Source organism: Babylonia areolata, chromosome 15 (genome assembly GCF_041734735.1).
Source record: "Babylonia areolata isolate BAREFJ2019XMU chromosome 15, ASM4173473v1, whole genome shotgun sequence".
NCBI classification, from domain to species: Eukaryota; Metazoa; Mollusca; class Gastropoda; order Neogastropoda; family Buccinidae; genus Babylonia; species Babylonia areolata.
Genome location: NC_134890.1, coordinates 686,849 through 707,647, shown reverse-complemented (window position 1 = coordinate 707,647; position 20,799 = coordinate 686,849). Strand labels below are relative to the sequence as shown.

At 49.1% G+C, this 20,799-nt stretch overlaps 1 protein-coding gene across 9 annotated transcripts in view; it reads left to right on the top strand.

Annotated features, from left to right (window-relative positions):
* Positions 1–20,799, top strand: part of LOC143290350 (mucin-like protein) — a 163,971-nt gene that overhangs the window by 119,021 nt on the left and 24,151 nt on the right. For all 9 annotated transcript variants that reach the window (XM_076599713.1, XM_076599710.1, XM_076599711.1 and 6 more), the window contains 8 exons: positions 5,608–5,724; positions 7,817–7,942; positions 10,429–10,559; positions 11,378–11,457; positions 15,032–15,249; positions 16,170–16,310; positions 16,870–17,013; positions 20,039–20,132. In XM_076599713.1, coding sequence (XP_076455828.1) covers positions 5,608–5,724; positions 7,817–7,942; positions 10,429–10,559; positions 11,378–11,457; positions 15,032–15,249; positions 16,170–16,310; positions 16,870–17,013; positions 20,039–20,132 — 1,051 coding nt within the window. The remainder of the gene's footprint in view (positions 1–5,607; positions 5,725–7,816; positions 7,943–10,428; positions 10,560–11,377; positions 11,458–15,031; positions 15,250–16,169; positions 16,311–16,869; positions 17,014–20,038; positions 20,133–20,799) is intronic.

Here is a 20,799-nt window from a genome sequence, read left to right as displayed (position 1 = left end):
AGTACCTGTGTGTGAGGTAGAGATGACTGCTGTACCTGTACAGAGAATACCTGTAGTCAGTACCTGTGTGTGAGGTAGAGATGACTGCTGTACCTGTACAGAGAATACCTGTAGTCAGTACCTGTGTGAGGTAGAGATGACTGCTGTACCTGTACAGAGAATACCTGTAGTCAGTACCTGTGTGTGAGGTAGAGATGACTGCTGTACCTGTACAGAGAATACCTGTAGTCAGTACCTGTGTGTGAGGTAGAGATGACTGCTGTACCTGTACAGAGAATACCTGTAGTCAGTACCTGTGTGTGAGGTAGAGATGACTGCTGTACCTGTACAGAGAATACCTGTAGTCAGTACCTGTGTGAGGTAGAGATGACTGCTGTACCTGTACAGAGAATACCTGTAGTCAGTACCTGTGTGTGAGGTAGAGATGACTGCTGTACCTGTACAGAGAATACCTGTAGTCAGTACCTGTGTGTGAGGTAGAGATGACTGCTGTACCTGTACAGAGAATACCTGTAGTCAGTACCTGTGTGTGAGGTAGAGATGACTGCTGTACCTGTACAGAGAATACCTGTAGTCAGTACCTGTGTGTGAGGTAGAGATGACTGCTGTACCTGTACAGAGAATACCTGTAGTCAGTACCTGTGTGTGAGGTAGAGATGACTGCTGTACCTGTACAGAGAATACCTGTAGTCAGTACCTGTGTGAGGTAGAGATGACTGCTGTACCTGTACAGAGAATACCTGTAGTCAGTACCTGTGTGTGAGGTAGAGATGACTGCTGTACCTGTACAGAGAATACCTGTAGTCAGTACCTGTGTGTGAGGTAGAGATGACTGCTGTACCTGTACAGAGAATACCTGTAGTCAGTACCTGTGTGTGAGGTAGAGATGACTGCTGTACCTGTACAGAGAATACCTGTAGTCAGTACCTGTGTGTGAGGTAGAGATGACTGCTGTACCTGTACAGAGAATACCTGTAGTCAGTACCTGTGTGAGGTAGAGATGACTGCTGTACCTGTACAGAGAATACCTGTAGTCAGTACCTGTGTGTGAGGTAGAGATGACTGCTGTACCTGTACAGAGAATACCTGTAGTCAGTACCTGTGTGTGAGGTAGAGATGACTGCTGTACCTGTACAGAGAATACCTGTAGTCAGTACCTGTGTGAGGTAGAGATGACTGCTGTACCTGTACAGAGAATACCTGTAGTCAGTACCTGTGTGAGGTAGAGATGACTGCTGTACCTGTACAGAGAATACCTGTAGTCAGTACCTGTGTGTGAGGTAGAGATGACTGCTGTACCTGTACAGAGAATACCTGTAGTCAGTACCTGTGTGTGAGGTAGAGATGACTGCTGTACCTGTACAGAGAATACCTGTAGTCAGTACCTGTGTGTGAGGTAGAGATGACTGCTGTACCTGTACAGAGAATACCTGTAGTCAGTACCTGTGTGAGGTAGAGATGACTGCTGTACCTGTACAGAGAATACCTGTAGTCAGTACCTGTGTGTGAGGTAGAGATGACTGCTGTACCTGTACAGAGAATACCTGTAGTCAGTACCTGTGTGAGGTAGAGATGACTGCTGTACCTGTACAGAGAATACCTGTAGTCAGTACCTGTGTGTGAGGTAGAGATGACTGCTGTACCTGTACAGAGAATACCTGTAGTCAGTACCTGTGTGAGGTAGAGATGACTGCTGTACCTGTACAGAGAATACCTGTAGTCAGTACCTGTGTGTGAGGTAGAGATGACTGCTGTACCTGTACAGAGAATACCTGTAGTCAGTACCTGTGTGTGAGGTAGAGATGACTGCTGTACCTGTACAGAGAATACCTGTAGTCAGTACCTGTGTGTGAGGTAGAGATGACTGCTGTACCTGTACAGAGAATACCTGTAGTCAGTACCTGTGTGTGAGGTAGAGATGACTGCTGTACCTGTACAGAGAATACCTGTAGTCAGTACCTGTGTGAGGTAGAGATGACTGCTGTACCTGTACAGAGAATACCTGTAGTCAGTACCTGTGTGAGGTAGAGATGACTGCTGTACCTGTACAGAGAATACCTGTAGTCAGTACCTGTGTGTGAGGTAGAGATGACTGCTGTACCTGTACAGAGAATACCTGTAGTCAGTACCTGTGTGTGAGGTAGAGATGACTGCTGTACCTGTACAGAGAATACCTGTAGTCAGTACCTGTGTGTGAGGTAGAGATGACTGCTGTACCTGTACAGAGAATACCTGTAGTCAGTACCTGTGTGTGAGGTAGAGATGACTGCTGTACCTGTACAGAGAATACCTGTAGTCAGTACCTGTGTGTGAGGTAGAGATGACTGCTGTACCTGTACAGAGAATACCTGTAGTCAGTACCTGTGTGTGAGGTAGAGATGACTGCTGTACCTGTACAGAGAATACCTGTAGTCAGTACCTGTGTGTGAGGTAGAGATGACTGCTGTACCTGTACAGAGAATACCTGTAGTCAGTACCTGTGTGTGAGGTAGAGATGACTGCTGTACCTGTACAGAGAATACCTGTAGTCAGTACCTGTGTGTGAGGTAGAGATGACTGCTGTACCTGTACAGAGAATACCTGTAGTCAGTACCTGTGTGTGAGGTAGAGATGACTGCTGTACCTGTACAGAGAATACCTGTAGTCAGTACCTGTGTGTGAGGTAGAGATGACTGCTGTACCTGTACAGAGAATACCTGTAGTCAGTACCTGTGTGTGAGGTAGAGATGACTGCTGTACCTGTACAGAGAATACCTGTAGTCAGTACCTGTGTGTGAGGTAGAGATGACTGCTGTACCTGTACAGAGAATACCTGTAGTCAGTACCTGTGTGTGAGGTAGAGATGACTGCTGTACCTGTACAGAGAATACCTGTAGTCAGTACCTGTGTGAGGTAGAGATGACTGCTGTACCTGTACAGAGAATACCTGTAGTCAGTACCTGTGTGTGAGGTAGAGATGACTGCTGTACCTGTACAGAGAATACCTGTAGTCAGTACCTGTGTGTGAGGTAGAGATGACTGCTGTACCTGTACAGAGAATACCTGTAGTCAGTACCTGTGTGAGGTAGAGATGACTGCTGTACCTGTACAGAGAATACCTGTAGTCAGTACCTGTGTGTGAGGTAGAGATGACTGCTGTACCTGTACAGAGAATACCTGTAGTCAGTACCTGTGTGAGGTAGAGATGACTGCTGTACCTGTACAGAGAATACCTGTAGTCAGTACCTGTGTGTGAGGTAGAGATGACTGCTGTACCTGTACAGAGAATACCTGTAGTCAGTACCTGTGTGAGGTAGAGATGACTGCTGTACCTGTACAGAGAATACCTGTAGTCAGTACCTGTGTGAGGTAGAGATGACTGCTGTACCTGTACAGAGAATACCTGTAGTCAGTACCTGTGTGTGAGGTAGAGATGACTGCTGTACCTGTACAGAGAATACCTGTAGTCAGTACCTGTGTGTGAGGTAGAGATGACTGCTGTACCTGTACAGAGAATACCTGTAGTCAGTACCTGTGTGTGAGGTAGAGATGACTGCTGTACCTGTACAGAGAATACCTGTAGTCAGTACCTGTGTGTGAGGTAGAGATGACTGCTGTACCTGTACAGAGAATACCTGTAGTCAGTACCTGTGTGTGAGGTAGAGATGACTGCTGTACCTGTACAGAGAATACCTGTAGTCAGTACCTGTGTGTGAGGTAGAGATGACTGCTGTACCTGTACAGAGAATACCTGTAGTCAGTACCTGTGTGTGAGGTAGAGATGACTGCTGTACCTGTACAGAGAATACCTGTAGTCAGTACCTGTGTGAGGTAGAGATGACTGCTGTACCTGTACAGAGAATACCTGTAGTCAGTACCTGTGTGTGAGGTAGAGATGACTGCTGTACCTGTACAGAGAATACCTGTAGTCAGTACCTGTGTGAGGTAGAGATGACTGCTGTACCTGTACAGAGAATACCTGTAGTCAGTACCTGTGTGTGAGGTAGAGATGACTGCTGTACCTGTACAGAGAATACCTGTAGTCAGTACCTGTGTGTGAGGTAGAGATGACTGCTGTACCTGTACAGAGAATACCTGTAGTCAGTACCTGTGTGTGAGGTAGAGATGACTGCTGTACCTGTACAGAGAATACCTGTAGTCAGTACCTGTGTGTGAGGTAGAGATGACTGCTGTACCTGTACAGAGAATACCTGTAGTCAGTACCTGTGTGTGAGGTAGAGATGACTGCTGTACCTGTACAGAGAATACCTGTAGTCAGTACCTGTGTGTGAGGTAGAGATGACTGCTGTACCTGTACAGAGAATACCTGTAGTCAGTACCTGTGTGTGAGGTAGAGATGACTGCTGTACCTGTACAGAGAATACCTGTAGTCAGTACCTGTGTGTGAGGTAGAGATGACTGCTGTACCTGTACAGAGAATACCTGTAGTCAGTACCTGTGTGAGGTAGAGATGACTGCTGTACCTGTACAGAGAATACCTGTAGTCAGTACCTGTGTGAGGTAGAGATGACTGCTGTACCTGTACAGAGAATACCTGTAGTCAGTACCTGTGTGTGAGGTAGAGATGACTGCTGTACCTGTACAGAGAATACCTGTAGTCAGTACCTGTGTGAGGTAGAGATGACTGCTGTACCTGTGCAGAGAATACCTGTAGTCAGTACCTGTGTGAGGTAGAGATGACTGCTGTACCTGTGCAGAGAATACCTGTAGTCAGTACCTGTGTGAGGTAGAGATGACTGCTGTACCTGTGCAGAGAATACCTGTAGTCAGTACCTGTGTGAGGTAGAGATGACTGCTGTACCTGTACAGAGAATACCTGTAGTCAGTACCTGTGTGAGGTAGAGATGACTGCTGTACCTGTACAGAATACCTGTAGTCAGTACCTGTGTGTGAGGTAGAGATGACTGCTGTACCTGTACAGAGAATACCTGTAGTCAGTACCTGTGTGAGGTAGAGATGACTGCTGTACCTGTACAGAGAATACCTGTAGTCAGTACCTGTGTGTGAGGTAGAGATGACTGCTGTACCTGTACAGAGAATACCTGTAGTCAGTACCTGTGTGTGAGGTAGAGATGACTGCTGTACCTGTACAGAGAATACCTGTAGTCAGTACCTGTGTGTGAGGTAGAGATGACTGCTGTACCTGTACAGAGAATACCTGTAGTCAGTACCTGTGTGAGGTAGAGATGACTGCTGTACCTGTACAGAGAATACCTGTAGTCAGTACCTGTGTGAGGTAGAGATGACTGCTGTACCTGTACAGAGAATACCTGTAGTCAGTACCTGTGTGTGAGGTAGAGATGACTGCTGTACCTGTACAGAGAATACCTGTAGTCAGTACCTGTGTGTGAGGTAGAGATGACTGCTGTACCTGTGCAGAGAATACCTGTAGTCAGTACCTGTGTGTGAGGTAGAGATGACTGCTGTACCTGTACAGAGAATACCTGTAGTCAGTACCTGTGTGAGGTAGAGATGACTGCTGTACCTGTACAGAGAATACCTGTAGTCAGTACCTGTGTGAGGTAGAGATGACTGCTGTACCTGTGCAGAGAATACCTGTAGTCAGTACCTGTGTGTGAGGTAGAGATGACTGCTGTACCTGTGCAGAGAAGGACGAATGCCTACAGCCAGACACCTGTGAACAGAACTGTCAGAACTCTGTGGGTTCCTACACCTGTTCCTGCAATGCTGGCTACACTCTGGCACCAAACGGCCGTTGTCATGGTAACTGGTATTTGTTGTTGTTGTTGTTTTGTCTGTGAATCTGTCATTTTCATTTTGGGTAAAGGTATAGTGAATTGGGACTAATTGGATCAGGAGTGTAAGGATAAGTGTGTGTGTGTGTGGTGGTGGTGGTGTGGGTGGGGGTGTGTGGCGTGTGGGTGGTGGTGGTGGTGTGTATGTGTGTGTGGGGTGTGTTTGTGTGTGGGGAGGGGTGTATGGGTGGGTGTGGTGTGTGTGTGTGTGTGTGTGTGTGTGTGGCATGTGGGTGGTGGTGGTGGTGGTGTGTGTGTGTGTGTGTATGGCGTGTGGGTGGTGGTGGTGGTGGTGTGTGTGGTGGTGGTGGTGGTGGTGGTTGTGTGTGTGTGTGTGTATGGCGTGTGGGTGGTAGTGGTGGTGGTGTGTGTGTGTGGGTGGTGGTGGTGGTGTGTGTATGGGTGGTGGTGTGGGTGTGTGGCGTGGTGGTGGTGGTGGTGGTGGTGGTGGTGTGTGTGTGTGTGTGTGTGTGTGTGTGTGTGTGTGTGTGTGTGTGTGGGGGGGGGAGGGGTGGTTGTGGGTGTGTGTAAGGCAGCGGTTCTTGTTGTGTGTGTTCTTGATCTACATCATCACCATTATCACCATCATCATTATCATCATCATGGTTTCTACTAGTGCTGCTGTTGCTGTTACTGTTAACACTGCTATAGTTGTTATCATCACCAACGTCGCCATCTACTGTATCATTCTTCTTCATCTTTTTTTGGTTCTTGGCGGTGTTTGTAATCATGTTAACTATCATCATCATCATTGTTACTACTACTACTACTACTACTACTACTACGACGACGACGACAACGATAACGACTACTACTACTACTACTACTACTACTACTACTACTTTTGCTCTCTCTCCTCCTCTTCCTCTTCCTCGTCGTCGTCGTAGTAGTCGTTTGTTTGACTGATATTCTCGTTCTTATGATTTTTTTCATAATCATCTCTATAATTATGTTGAGTGATGGCGGCCTAGAGGTAGCGAGAGAATCAGAGCACTTAGCGCCGCACGTAAAAGAACCCACGGCAACAAAACTCTGTAGAAAAATCCACTTCGATAGAAAATCAAAACAAACCAAAAAACTGCGGGCAGGGGAAAAAAAACAAAAAAAGAAGAAAAAAAAAGGGTGGCGCTCTCAAATGTATCGACGCGCTCTCCCTGGGGAGAACAGCCCGAATTTCACACAGAGAAATCTGCTGTGATAAAAAAAAAAGTAACACAGTACAATACAATACATTGCAATTAGAGCATTAACATTCTGAAAATGTGAGTCTAAGTAATTTGAATAATATTGAAGATCTTGTACATTTTCTTTTTGTTTGCCCCAAATATGCGACACTCCGTAAAAGATATACACCACTTTAGTATCACCGTTTTCCATCATCTTTTAAAGTTCAGTTGCTATGTAGAAACCTAAGTGGGAAGTTAGCCTTCAAGGTTGCTATGTACATTTGTAGATCTTTGAAACTCAGATGCAACATTTAATGTTTGATGTCTGTATGCTCACCTTGTGCTGCTTATACCATGTAGAATTTCACTTCTCCTGTCCATATGGACCAGATGGCCTGAAAAGACTGCATTAAAATTATTATTGTTTTTATTGTTATTGTTATTATTGTTATTTCTCTGAAAGCTTCTCTGAAAGCTTCTCTGAAGGCCTTCAACATCAGCCACGACACATGGGAGCTGAATGCAATGGACAGACCAAAGTGGCGTTCAGCTGTCCACAAAGGCGCCAAATCCTGTGAGGCCAACAGAATCGCTGCAGCAGAGCAACGCAGACAGGCCAGGAAAAGCAGTGCCATCAAGTCCCCTGACAGCCGCCACCATCCCCTGTCCACACTGCGTCAGAACCTTCCGGGCGCGGATTGGCCTGACCAGTCATCTGCGCACCCACAGAGCCCAACCCACCCACCCCTAGGATGACTAGATGGTCCTCGTCGATCCCGACGGACGAACCACACATTGTCATTAATACATTGCAATCGTTATCAGTATCGTCATTGTTATCATCATCATCGTCATCGTCATCACCGTCGTCCTGTCTTTCTGTCGCTGCCACAGATGTGGACGAGTGTGTGGAGAAGGCAGACAACTGCAGCAGCAGCAATCAGTTCTGTCTGAACACCCTGGGGGGGTTTGTCTGCCCTTGTCGGCCTGCCTTTGGGGGAGACAACTGTGAACAGCAGGGTACGTCACTGTCTTGTCTGTCTGTCTGTCTCCCTCTGAAGTTTGGTTTAACTCTCTCCTTACGAACGGCGAAAGAGACGACGTTAACAGCGTTTCACCCCAATTACCACCATCAAAATATTGCAAGCGGAAGGCTCTTATACTGAAGAGGTGAATGTTGACAAACAATACCACAAGTCTGATGACGGAAGCTAAAGGTTGGGTCATTCAGACACCCACTGGACATCCGAGGGGTCTGTGTAGAGGAGAAGAGAGGACTGGCCGTACTGAGTGAGTTAATGGTGGTGTAGGAAGCGAGAAAACGTTCCATAAAAACATTTAAACAACGTATGGTGGACTGATTATAAGCAAGACTGGTCAAGCAAAGTAGTAGTAATCGTTTATGAAACATACCGTTCCTTTAAATCATTGTTGCAGCCAGAAAATATGTATTTGATCTTACCATTTCCAAATTCAGATCGTCTTTTATTCAATTTAGATTTGGAGTAAAGTAACTTAAAGTTAATGAGCGTTATAAGGATGTGTGTGTGTGTGTGTCAGCACGACAGTTTTTGTGATTTGTGCAATGTCAGCACGACAGTTTGTGTGATTTGTGCAATGTCAGCACGACAGTTTGTGTGATTTGTGCAATGTCAGCACGACAGTTTGTGTGATTTGTGCAATGTCAGTATGACAGTTTGTGTGATTTGTGCAATGTCAGTGTGACAGAAATCCACATGCATTCCAAGCGATACGCTGGCAAATTACTGTCGGCTCTGACCAACACGCAAACGTTCCTGTGGTCCAAAATTAAAAAAGAAACAGAACCAGATGCAGCTTTGATCCAACGTCATTTCAGCTATTAGATAACAATAATTGATAAGTGTGTGTGTGTGTGCGTGTGTGTGTGTGTGTGTGTGTGCGTGTGTGTGTGTGTGTGTTTTCGTATTTTTTTTCTGTTTGACACCACCTATGAGTTTCTCTTGTTGAGATAATACTGTGTATTGTGTGTCTCCCCCACCCCGGGTGCAGTGAAGCACAGGTACGGGGGGTACCTTCAGTTCAGAGACCTTCCTGACAAGGGACATAATACTGTGTGTTGTGTCCCCCCACCCCACCCCGGGTGCAGTGAAGTACAGGTACGGGGGGTACCTTCAGTTCAGAGACCTTCCTGACAAGGGACATAATACTGTGTGTTGTGTCCCCCCACCCCTACCCCACCCCACCCCGGGTGCAGTGAAGTACAGGTACGGGGGGTACCTTCAGTTCAGAGACCTTCCTGACAAGGGACATAATACTGTATTGTGTGTTCCCCCCACCCCCACCCCACCCCACCCCGGGTGCAGTGAAGCACAGGTACGGGGGGTACATTCAGTTCAGAGACCTTCCTGACAAGGGGCATAATACTGTGTTGTGTGTTCCCCCCACCCCCCCCCCCACCCCGGGTGCAGTGAAGCACAGGTACGGGGGGTACCTTCAGTTCAGAGACCTTCCTGACAAGGGGCATAATACTGTGTGTTGTGTGTCACCCCCACCCCACCCCACCCCGGGTGCAGTGAAGCACAGGTACGGGGGGTACCTTCAGTTCAGAGACCTTCCTGACAAGGGGCATAATACTGTGTATTGTGTGTTCCCCCCACCCCCACCCCCACCCCGGGTGCAGTGAAGCACAGGTACGGGGGGTACCTTCAGTTCAGAGACCTTCCTGACAAGGGACATAATACTGTGTGTTGTGTGTCACCCCCACCCCACCCCACCCCACCCCGGGTGCAGTGAAGTACAGGTACGGGGGGTACCTTCAGTTCAGGGACCTTCCTGACAAGGGACATAATACTGTGTATTGTGTGTTCCCCCCACCCCACCCCCACCCCCACCACGGGTGCAGTGAAGCACAGGTACGGGGGGGGTACCTTCAGTTCAGGGACCTTCCTGACAAGGGACATAATACTGTATTGTGTGTCTCCCCCACCCCACCCCACCCCGGGTGCAGTGAAGCACAGGTACGGGGGGTACATTCAGTTCAGAGACCTTCCTGACAAGGGACATAATACTGTATTGTGTGTCTCCCCCACCCCACCCCACCCCGGGTGCAGTGAAGCACAGGTACGGGGGGTACCTTCACTTCAGAGACCTTCCTGACAAGGGACATAATACTGTATTGTGTGTTCCCCCCACCCCCACCCCGGGTGCAGTGAAGCACAGGTACGGGAGGTACCTTCACTTCAGAGACCTTCCTGACAAGGGGCATAATACTGTATTGTGTGTTCCCCCCACCCCACCCCACCCCGGGTGCAGTGAAGCACAGGTACGGGGGGTACATTCAGTTCAGAGACCTTCCTGACAAGGGACATAATACTGTGGATTGTGTGTCCCCCCCACCCCCACCCCACCCCGGGTGCAGTGAAGCACAGGTACGGGGGGTACCTTCAGTTCAGAGACCTTCCTGACAAGGGACATAATACTGTGGATTGTGTGTCCCCCCCACCCCCACCCCACCCCGGGTGCAGTGAAGCACAGGTACGGGGGGTACATTCAGTTCAGAGACCTTCCTGACAAGGGCCAGGGCTGGAGCGATGACCTTCAGCACGTGCAGTCCGGAGGGTCCAAGTCCAAGCTGGCCCAAAAGATTGAGACTTTGGTGAGGGTCTTTCGGGTCCTCTCTCTCTTTCTCCCTTCCTCTCCCTCCCCCTCTCTCTTCTCTCTCCCCCCCTCTCTCTCTCTCTCTGTGTCTCGCTCAGCGCGCTCTTTCTTTCTCTATCTTTCTCTCACAGAGACATAACATGTAGATACAGTCTCAAGTCTCAATAGACTCTTTGTCCCGTGAGAGAGAGAGAGAGAAAGAGAGACAGACACACACACACACACACACACACACACACACACACACACACAGAGAAATGTTTTGACACTTTAATGTCATAGGCCATGATGTGATTATGACATGGGTGAATGCATCAACATCTTTCAATTTATTACAAACCATTTTGATAAACGAATGGAAATAAATAGTGAAAGCAAGTCATGAAACAAAACAAAGCTCAGAGACACAGACAGGCAGGCAGGCAGGCAGGCAGGCAGGCAGAGACAAATATAGACAGACATATAGAAAAGTGTGTGTGTGTGTGTGTGAGAGAGAGAGAGAACTCAGAACTCAGAACTCAAAACGTTTTTATTCAAGGATTAAGATTTTAGGCATTGCCTATTCTTCCAATCTGTCCTCAGAGAGAGACAGGGAGAGATCGAGAGTGAGACAGGGAGAGAGAGAGAGGGAGGGACAGAGATAAAGAGAGAGGGGGAGGGAGGGAAAGAGGGAGAGACAGACAGACAGACAGACACATCAAAGTGAGAGACAGAGACTGACAGACAGACAGAGACAGACAGAGAGAACGCCCATTGAGACTGGAGACTGGGTGTGGCTGTGGGTGTGGCTGTGGGTGTGGCTGTGGGTGTGGGCAGATTGGCTTCCTGCTGACAGAAGGGAACATCCCCTTCATCCAGACGTCTGTGGTCAACTTCACCCGTATCCAGCCTGCTAGGTATGTGTCTGTCTCTCTGTCTGTGTCTGTCTGTCTGTGTCTGTCTGTCTGTCTCTGTCTCTCACTTTGATGTGTCTGTCTGTCGCTCTCTCTCACTTTCTCCCTCTCTCTCTCTCCCTCTTTCTCTCCCTCCCTCCCTCTCTTTATCTCTCTGTCCCTCCCTCTCTCTCTCCCTGTCTCACGCTCTCTCTCTCTCCCTCCCCCTCTTTATCTCTGTCCCTCCCTCTCTCCCTGTCTCTCTCTCTCTCTCTCTCCCTCCCTCTCTCTCTCTATCTCTCTGTCCCTCCGTCTCTCCCTGTCTCACGCTCTCTCTCTCTCTCCCTCCCTCTCTCTCTTTATCTCTCTGTCCCTCCCTCTCTCCCTGTCTCACGCTCTCTCTCTCTCCCTCCCCCTCTCTTTATCTCTCTGTCCCTCCCTCTCTCCCTGTCTCACGCTATCTCTGTCTCCCTCCCCCTCTCTCTTTATCTCTCTGTCCCTCCCTCTCTCCCTGTCTCACTCTCTCTCTCTCTTTTTATCTCTGTCCCTCCCTCTCTCCCTGTCTCACGCTCTCTGTCTCCCTCCCCCTCTCTCTTTATCTCTCTGTCCCTCCCTCTCTCCCTGTCTCACACTCTCTCTCTCCCTCCCTCTCTCTCTTTATCTCTGTCCCTCCCTCTCTCCCTGTCTCACACTCTCTCTCTCTCCCTCCCTCTCTCTCTTTATCTCTCTGTCCCTCCCTCTCTCCCTGTCTCACACTCTCTCTCTCTCTCCCTCCCCCTCTCTTTATCTCTCTGTCCCTCCCTCTCTCCCTGTCTCACGCTCTCTCTCTCCCTCCCCCCCTCTCTTTATCTCTCTGTCCCTCCCTCTCTCCCTGTCTCACGCTCTCTCTCTCTCTCCCCCTCCCCCCTCTCTTTATCTCTCTGTCCCTCCCTCTCTCCCTGTCTTACGCTCTCTCTCTCCCTCCCCCCCCTCTCTTTATCTCTCTCTCCCTCCCTCTCTCTCTCCCTCCCTCTCTCTCTCTCCCTCTTTCCCTCCCTCCCTCTCTCTCTTTATCTCTCTGTCCCTCCCTCTCTCTCTCCCTGTCTCTCTCTCTCTCTCACTCACACAACACACTTTTCTATATGTCTGTCTATATTTGTCTCTGCCTGCTTGCCTGCCTGCCTGCCTGTCTGTCTCTCTGTCTGTCTCTCTCTCTCACACACGCGCGCACGCACGCACACGCACACACACACACACACACACACACACACACACACACACACACACACGCGCACTTTCTATATGTCTGCCTCTGTCTGTCTGTTTCTCTCTCTCTCTCTCTCTCACTTTTCTATATGTCTGTCTGTATCTGTCTCTGCCTGCCTGCCTGTCTGTCTGTCTGACTGTCTGTCTGTCTCTCACTCTGTCTGTCTCTCTCTCTCTCTCTCTCTCTCACACACACACACACACACACACACACACACACACACACACACACACACACACACACACACACACACACACACACCTACACTTTTCTATATGTCTGCCTCTGTCTGTCTGTCTCTCTCTTGTATTGTAAACATGAGCAAAATAGGTTCAGTGAGGAAAACGTTATTCCATATCAATGTATGCTTGTGTTATGTGTGTATCCCACTCTCATTTTCACTGCCTCACAATGTGTTGATGTCCTTTCAGGAATGTTCACAAACTCACTGTCATGTGTCAGTGATGGTGCATTGTTAAGATTATTATGCTTGTTTGAAACATTAGAGTGGTCAACTATCTATTTATCTATCTATCCATATCTTCTCTCTCTCTCTGCGCCTGACTAGAGCGTTAGATTTATGCATCTGCTCTGTTTTCTCTCTCAAGCATTCATGTGGTGTAACGTGTATGGATCAGCCCGCTCGCTTTGAAACCTTGAAACTGACACTGACAGTCGGTCTGTTTGTATCGATTTAATCAAAGGTCTTATAACCTCAGAAGTCAGGTCAGAGACATAGCCCTTGCTGCTGGTACCATGTAACCCAGTACTACCTGCCGCATGTGAAGTCTCCCAACGACGGACCAGGCGGAGGAGGAAACCTTTCCCAACGGCTGTGAAGGCGGAAGAGGATGACCAAAGGGCAGGGGGAGCTCTTATCCTTGGTTGGAAGTCCTCCTAGGAGACGGAGCTCCGAAGAAAAAACCTGCACATGCCGAGGCCGTCCTACACGTGGCAGTATCTGCACCTGTGGGACTGTGAGCGTCGGTAGGCGAGAGAGTGGGGAAGGGACTGCACAACTCCTCTTCACTAAAAAAAAAAAAAAGAAGTCACCTGTGCTGGTCAGGACGTTTTCCCTTGCAACACCTGTGGGAAGTGCTGCGCATCCAGAATCGACCTTTTCTCCCATATGAGGACACACTCCGACAGATAAGCCTGCCTGCCTACTCATCCGTCGGTCCCACGGGAGACTCCATCATGATAACCTCGGGTATTTTGCAGGGGACATTTCCCGTGCCGTGTGCCGGTACCAGTTTTTGTTTGTTTGCTTTTTGACACGATGTCATCATTTCTTAACAATGAAAACAGGTATTTTTTTCTGCCATGGGTAGACTCTTGCAATGCAGTAGACGGTGGTAGGTGGGTAGTGTGGTAGGAGGTGTCAGGAAGGAAGGTAACATCATGGTTAAGACCATCCCAGTACAGGGTCCGTGAGGGTGTGGGTTCGAATCCCCTTCTCGTTCTTTCTCCCAAGTTTGACTGGAAAATCAAACTGAGCGTCTTGTCGTTCGGATGAGATGATGAACCGAGAACGTGTGTGCGGCACGCATTTAGCGCCCTGAAAAGAAAAAAACCCCACAGAAACGAAAAGGGTTGTCCTGTGGCAAGATTCTGCAGAAGAATTCCACTCTGATAGGTACACACACATACATGCGCTCAAGGCCTGGTTATTGCGCCGAATGAATGATGGGGGGGGGTGGTTGGGGGGAATGGGGTGGGGGGGTAGGGCGAGAGGGGGTTAGGGCGAGGGGTTGGTGGGTGGGGTGTTAGGGCGAGGGGTAGAGGGGTGGGGGGTTAGGGCGAGGGGTGGGTGGGAGGTTAGGGCGAGGGGTAGGGGGGTGGGGGTTAGGGCGAGGGGTAGAGGGAGGGGGGGGTTAGGGCGAGGGGTAGGGGGGTGGGGGTTAGGGCGAGGGGTAGAGGGGTGGGAGGTTAGGGCGAGGGGTAGGGGGGTGGGGGTTAGGGCGAGGGGTAGAGGGAGGGGGGGGGGGTTAGGGCGAGGGGTGGGTGGGGGTGAAGGCATGAAATCCGTGGCGTCATGACAGAACTGCTTTAGCAGTGGACGTCTGGTCCAGTGGTCAGCAGTCATCAGAGGAAGAGACCCCTGTTTCGGCATGGTGTTGTGTCCTTGGGGAAAGGCACTTTACTCCGATTTTCCTCACTCACTCCACCCAGGTGTGAGCGGGTACCTGACTTGGGTAGGGGAAGGTTTAAAACGGCGGAAGGAGAGGACTGGGCCCCGCCTTGCTATGCTAAGCCCCCAGACACTTGATATGAATTCACTTCCCCGACAACCGTAAAATAATTCAATTATGACCTTTAACCTCAACCTTGACCTTAAACCTTGAACCCCAGACGACGACGCCGGAGCACGGGCGGCGGGCAGGACGCCATGATCCGGGCGCAGTATGAGGTCAGCACCTCGCAGCCCCAGGAAGTGACGTCACTGAACGCCGCCATCACTTCCGGCTTCAGCTCCAGCTGCGTGGGGTCCGAGTGCCGGCTGAGCGGCAGTTCCAGCAGTCCTGGCCAGGTGCTGTACGGTGTGGTGGTGGCCCAGACCGGGTTCCAAGGTAGGGGTTGGGGTTCACTTCCCTGCAACGTCTTGCTAACTTCCTCTTCTTCTTCTTCGTTCGTGGGCTGCAACTCCCACGTTCACTCGTATGTACACGAGTGGGCTTTTACGTGTGTGACCGTTTTTACCCTGCCATGTAGGCAGCCATACTCCCTTTTCGGGCGTGTGCATGCTGGGTATGTTTTTGTTTCCATAACCCACCGAACGCTGACGTTACAGGATCTTTAACGTGCGTATTTCATCTTCTGCTTTGGTACACACACGAAGGGGGTTTAGGCACTAGCAGGTCTGCACATATGTTGACATGGAATATCGGAAAAATCTCCACCCTTTACCTACCAGGCGCCATTACCGAGATTCGAACCCGGGACCCTCAGATTGAAAGTCCAACGCTTTAACCATTCGGCTGTTGCGCCCGTCATGTTGTTAACAATTGTTTTCATCATTACATTGAAAAGAAAATGGTCGCTACATCCTATGATTAATATTAGTAGTATTCAAGTGTGAACGCATTGCTTGTGTGTGTTCATCTTGATGTTTGTTTCTTGTTTAAAAAAAAAGTTTTTGAAATATCACGTAGGATGAGTGATGAGACTGGGCATGCACAATTAATTTCCAGTTAGATGAATAAAGATGTATTTTAATGTCTTGTATAGTGTTGTAAACATGAGCAAAATAGGTTCAATGAGGAAGACTTTTTTTCCATAGCAATGTATGCTTGTGTTATGTGTGTATCCCACTCTCTCATTTTCACTGCCTCAAAATATGTTGATGTCCTTTCAGGAATGTTCACAAATTCACTGTCATGTGTCAGTGCTAGTGCATTGTTAAGATTGCTATGCTTGTTTGAAACATTAGAGTGGTCAACTATCTGTCTATATCTTCTGTGTGTGTGTGTGTGTGTGTGTGTGTGTGCAGTGAACTACAGCCTGTGTGACAGTGACCGCACCAACGAATGTCACGACAGATCCACTGTCTGCACCACTGTCAATGGCACCGCCGTCTGTCAGTGCCGTGACGGGTACCAGCCTTGGCCCCTCTATGACAACATCTGTCAAGGTCAGTACCAGTCCTGGTATCTATGACAACATCTGTCAAGGTCAGTACCAGTCCTGGTATCTATGGCAACATCTGTCAAGGTCAGTACCAGTCCTGGTATCTATGGCAACATCTGTCAAGGTCAGTACCAGTCCTGGTATCTATGGCAACATCTGTCAAGGTCAGTACCAGTCCTGGTATCTATGACAACATCTGTCAAGGTCAGTACCAGTCCTGGTATCTATGGCAACATCTGTCAAGGTCAGTACCAGTCCTGGTATCTATGGCAACATCTGTCAAGGTCAGTACAAGCCCTGGTATCTGTGACAACATCTGTCAAGGTCAGTACCAGTCCTGGTATCTATGGCAACATCTGTCAAGGTCAGTACCAGCCCTGTAATCTATGACATCATCTGGCAAGGTCAGTACTAGCCCAGATAAGGAGTGCTCTGAGTGAGTAAGGGCTTCTGTTTTATGATCGTTTTGTTTGAGCTTGTGATCTATCATCCATGATTTGACATCTGTGATGCATGACTGTAAAATGTGTGTGTGTGTGTGTGTGTGTGTGTGTGTGTGACAGACCGTGACGAGTGCCAGACGAGCACGACCCAGGAGCTGTGCAAAGTGGCCTCCGACAGCGCAGAGTGTCGCAACATGGACGGTTCTTACTACTGCCTCTGTCCTCCCTCCTACCGCTGGGACGCTGTCTCCATGGGCTGTGTGGGTGAGTGGACAGTCCTAGGGTCAGTGACAGTGAACAGCTTTAATGACATCACCATGGGCTGTGTGGGTGAGTGGACAGTCCTAGGGTCAGTGACAGTGAACAGCTTTCATGACATCACCATGGGCTGTGTGGGTGAGTGGACAGTCCTAGGGTCAGTGACAGTGAACAGCTTTAATGACATCAACATGGGCTGTGTGGGTGAGTGGACAGTCCTAGGGTCGATGACAGTGAACAGCTTTAATGACATCAACATGGGCTGTGTGGGTGAGTGGACAGTCCTAGGGTCAGTGACAGTGAACAGCTTTAATGACATCAACATGGGCTGTGTGGGTGAGTGGACAGTCCTAGGGTCGATGACAGTGAACAGCTTTAATGACATCACCATGGGCTGTGTGGGTGAGTGGACAGTCCTAGGGTCAGTGACAGTGAACAGCTTTAATGACATCACCATGGGCTGTGTGGGTGAGTGGACAGTCCTAGGGTCAGTGACAGTGAACAGCTTTAATGACATCACCATGGGCTGTGTGGGTGAGTGGACAGTCCTAGGGTCAGTGACAGTGAACAGCTTTAATGACATCACCATGGGCTGTGTGGGTGAGTGGACAGTCCTAGGGTCAGTGACAGTGAGCAGCTTTAATGACATCACCATGGGCTGTGTGGGTGAGTGGACAGTCCTAGGGTCAGTGACAGTGACAGTGAACAGCTTTAATGACATCACCATGGGCTGTGTGGGTGAGTGGACAGTCCTAGGGTCAGTGACAGTGACAGTGAACAGCTTTAATGACATCACCATGGGCTGTGTGGGTGAGTGGACAGTCCTAGGGTCAGTGACAGTGAACAGCTTTAATGACATCACCATGGGCTGTGTGGGTGAGTGGACAGTCCTAGGGTCGATGACAGTGAACAGCTTTAATGACATCAACATGGGCTGTGTGGGTGAGTGGACAGTCCTAGGGTCAGTGACAGTGAACAGCTTTAATGACATCAACATGGGCTGTGTGGGTGAGTGGACAGTCCTAGGGTCGATGACAGTGAACAGCTTTAATGACATCAACATGGGCTGTGTGGGTGAGTGGACAGTCCTAGGGTCAGTGACAGTGAACAGCTTTAATGACATCACCATGGGCTGTGTGGGTGAGTGGACAGTCCTAGGGTCAGTGACAGTGTACAGCTTTAATGACATCACCATGGGCTGTGTGGGTGAGTGGACAGTCCTAGGGTCAGTGACAGTGTACAGCTTTAATGACATCACCATGGGCTGTGTGGGTGAGTGGACAGTCAGTCATAGGGTCAGTGACAGTGACAGTGAACAGCTTTAATGACATCACCATGGGCTGTGTGGGTGAGTGGACAGTCCTAGGGTCAGTGACAGTGAACAGCTTTAATGACATCACCATGGGCTGTGTGGGTGAGTGGACAGTCCTAGGGTCAGTGACAGTGAACAGCTTTAATGACATCACCAAGGGCTGTGTGGGTGAGTGGACAGTCCTAGGGTCAGTGACAGTGTACAGCTTTAATGACATCACCATGGGCTGTGTGGGTGAGTGGACAGTCCTAGGGTCAGTGACAGTGACATTGAACAGCTTTAATGACATCACCATGGGCTGTGTGGGTGAGTGGACAGTCCTAGGGTCAGTGACAGTGAACAGCTTTAATGACATCACCATGGGCTGTGTGGGTGAGTGGACAGTCATAGGGTCAGTGACAGTGAGCAGCTTTAATGACATCACCATGGGCTGTGTGGGGGAGTGGACAGTCATAGGGTCAGTGACAGTGAACAGCTTTAATGACATCACCATGGGCTGTGTGGGTGAGTGGACAGTCCTAGGGTCAGTGACAGTGACATTGAACAGCTTTAATGACATCACCATGGGCTGTGTGGGTGAGTGGACAGTCCTAGGGTCAGTGACAGTGTACAGCTTTAATGACATCACCATGGGCTGTGTGGGTGAGTGGACAGTCAGTCATAGGGTCAGTGACAGTGACAGTGAACAGCTTTAATGACATCACCATGGGCTGTGTGGGTGAGTGGACAGTCCTAGGGTCAGTGACAGTGAACAGCTTTAATGACATCACCATGGGCTGTGTGGGTGAGTGGACAGTCCTAGGGTCAGTGACAGTGAACAGCTTTAATGACATCACCAAGGGCTGTGTGGGTGAGTGGACAGTCCTAGGGTCAGTGACAGTGAACAGCTTTAATGAGATCACCATGGGCTGTGTGGGTGAGTGGACAGTCCTAGGGTCAGTGACAGTGAACAGCTTTAATGACACCATGGGCTGTATGGGTGAGTGGACAGTCCTCGGGTCAGTGACAGTGACAGTGAACAGCTTTAATGACATGTCCATCACTGAGCGACTTGTCTTTCAGATGAGACGATAAACCGAGGTCGCGTGTGCAGCATGGACAGACACGCACACGCACACGCCCACACACACACACACACACACACACACATACACACATACATGTGGCGTAGTGATATGGATTTGTCCGAACGCAGTGATGCCTTCTTGAGAGGTTGGATTGGCTGAATTTTCAAGCATGAATAATGTCTTGATGTGCTGTAGTTGTTGTTGAGTTATTTTCTATCTTTGGCTGAACACGACCTGCCCAGTACTGAACCGTTCGTGACGTGGTCCAACAACTGAATTGGCTTGATCGTTGTCTCTTTGTCGTGTCAGCGTGCGTAAATGCTGCGCGCTCGATAATGACGACAACGGTGATGATGACGATGATGGTGATGACGAAGATGATATGGTGATGACGATGATGGTGACGTTCACGATGTTGATGACGACAGCGATGATGATGACGCGACGGTGATGATGATAACTTTGACGTTGGTGTTGACGATAGCGATGAAGAAGATGATTATGACGACGGTGTTGATGATGCCGACGATGATGGTGATGACGACGGTGATGAGGACGACGATGTTGGTGATTTTGATGATGATGATGATAATGATGGTGATGTCGACGAAGATGATGACGATGAGGATGACGATGAGGATGTGTGTTTCAGAGGTGACCCTGAAGGATGTGTGCAGTGAAGAACAGCCCTGTAGGAACGGTGCAGAGTGTGTCAACACCATGAACGATCCTTTCTACGCCTGTCGGTCAGTCACACTCTGAAAGACACGCGCGCACGCGCACACACACACACACGCACACAGTTTCAGGTTTGAGTTTCAGTAGCTCGAGGCGTCGCTGCGTTCGGACAAATCCATATACGCTACACCACATCTGCCAAGCAGATGCCTGACCAGCAGCGTAACCCGACGCACTTAGGCCTTGAGAAAAAAAAAGAAAAAAAGAAAAATGCATAAAAAAGAACTACTACTACTACTAATAGTATGTATAAGGCGCAGAAACTTGAAGTCAACTATGAGCGTAGAAAAAACATACATACACATTCTCTCTCTCTCTCTCTCTCTCTCTCTCTCTCTCCGATTAATATCACTCAGATTCGAAGTCGTTAACTTGAAGACTACTATTACTGCTACAACTATTACTACTACCACCACAACCACCACTGCTGCTGCTATTACTACTACTACTACTACCACTACCACTACTGCTACTACTACTACACACGCATCGTCTGATATCGCTTAGCGTGGAAAGATGTAAAATTGAACACTACTCCACGACGGGCGCAATAGCCGAGTGGTTAAAGCGTTGGACTGTCAATCTGAGGGTCCCGGGTTCGAATCACGGTGACGGCGCCTGGTGGGTAAAGGGTGGAGATTTTTACGATCTCCCAGGTCAACATATGTGCAGACC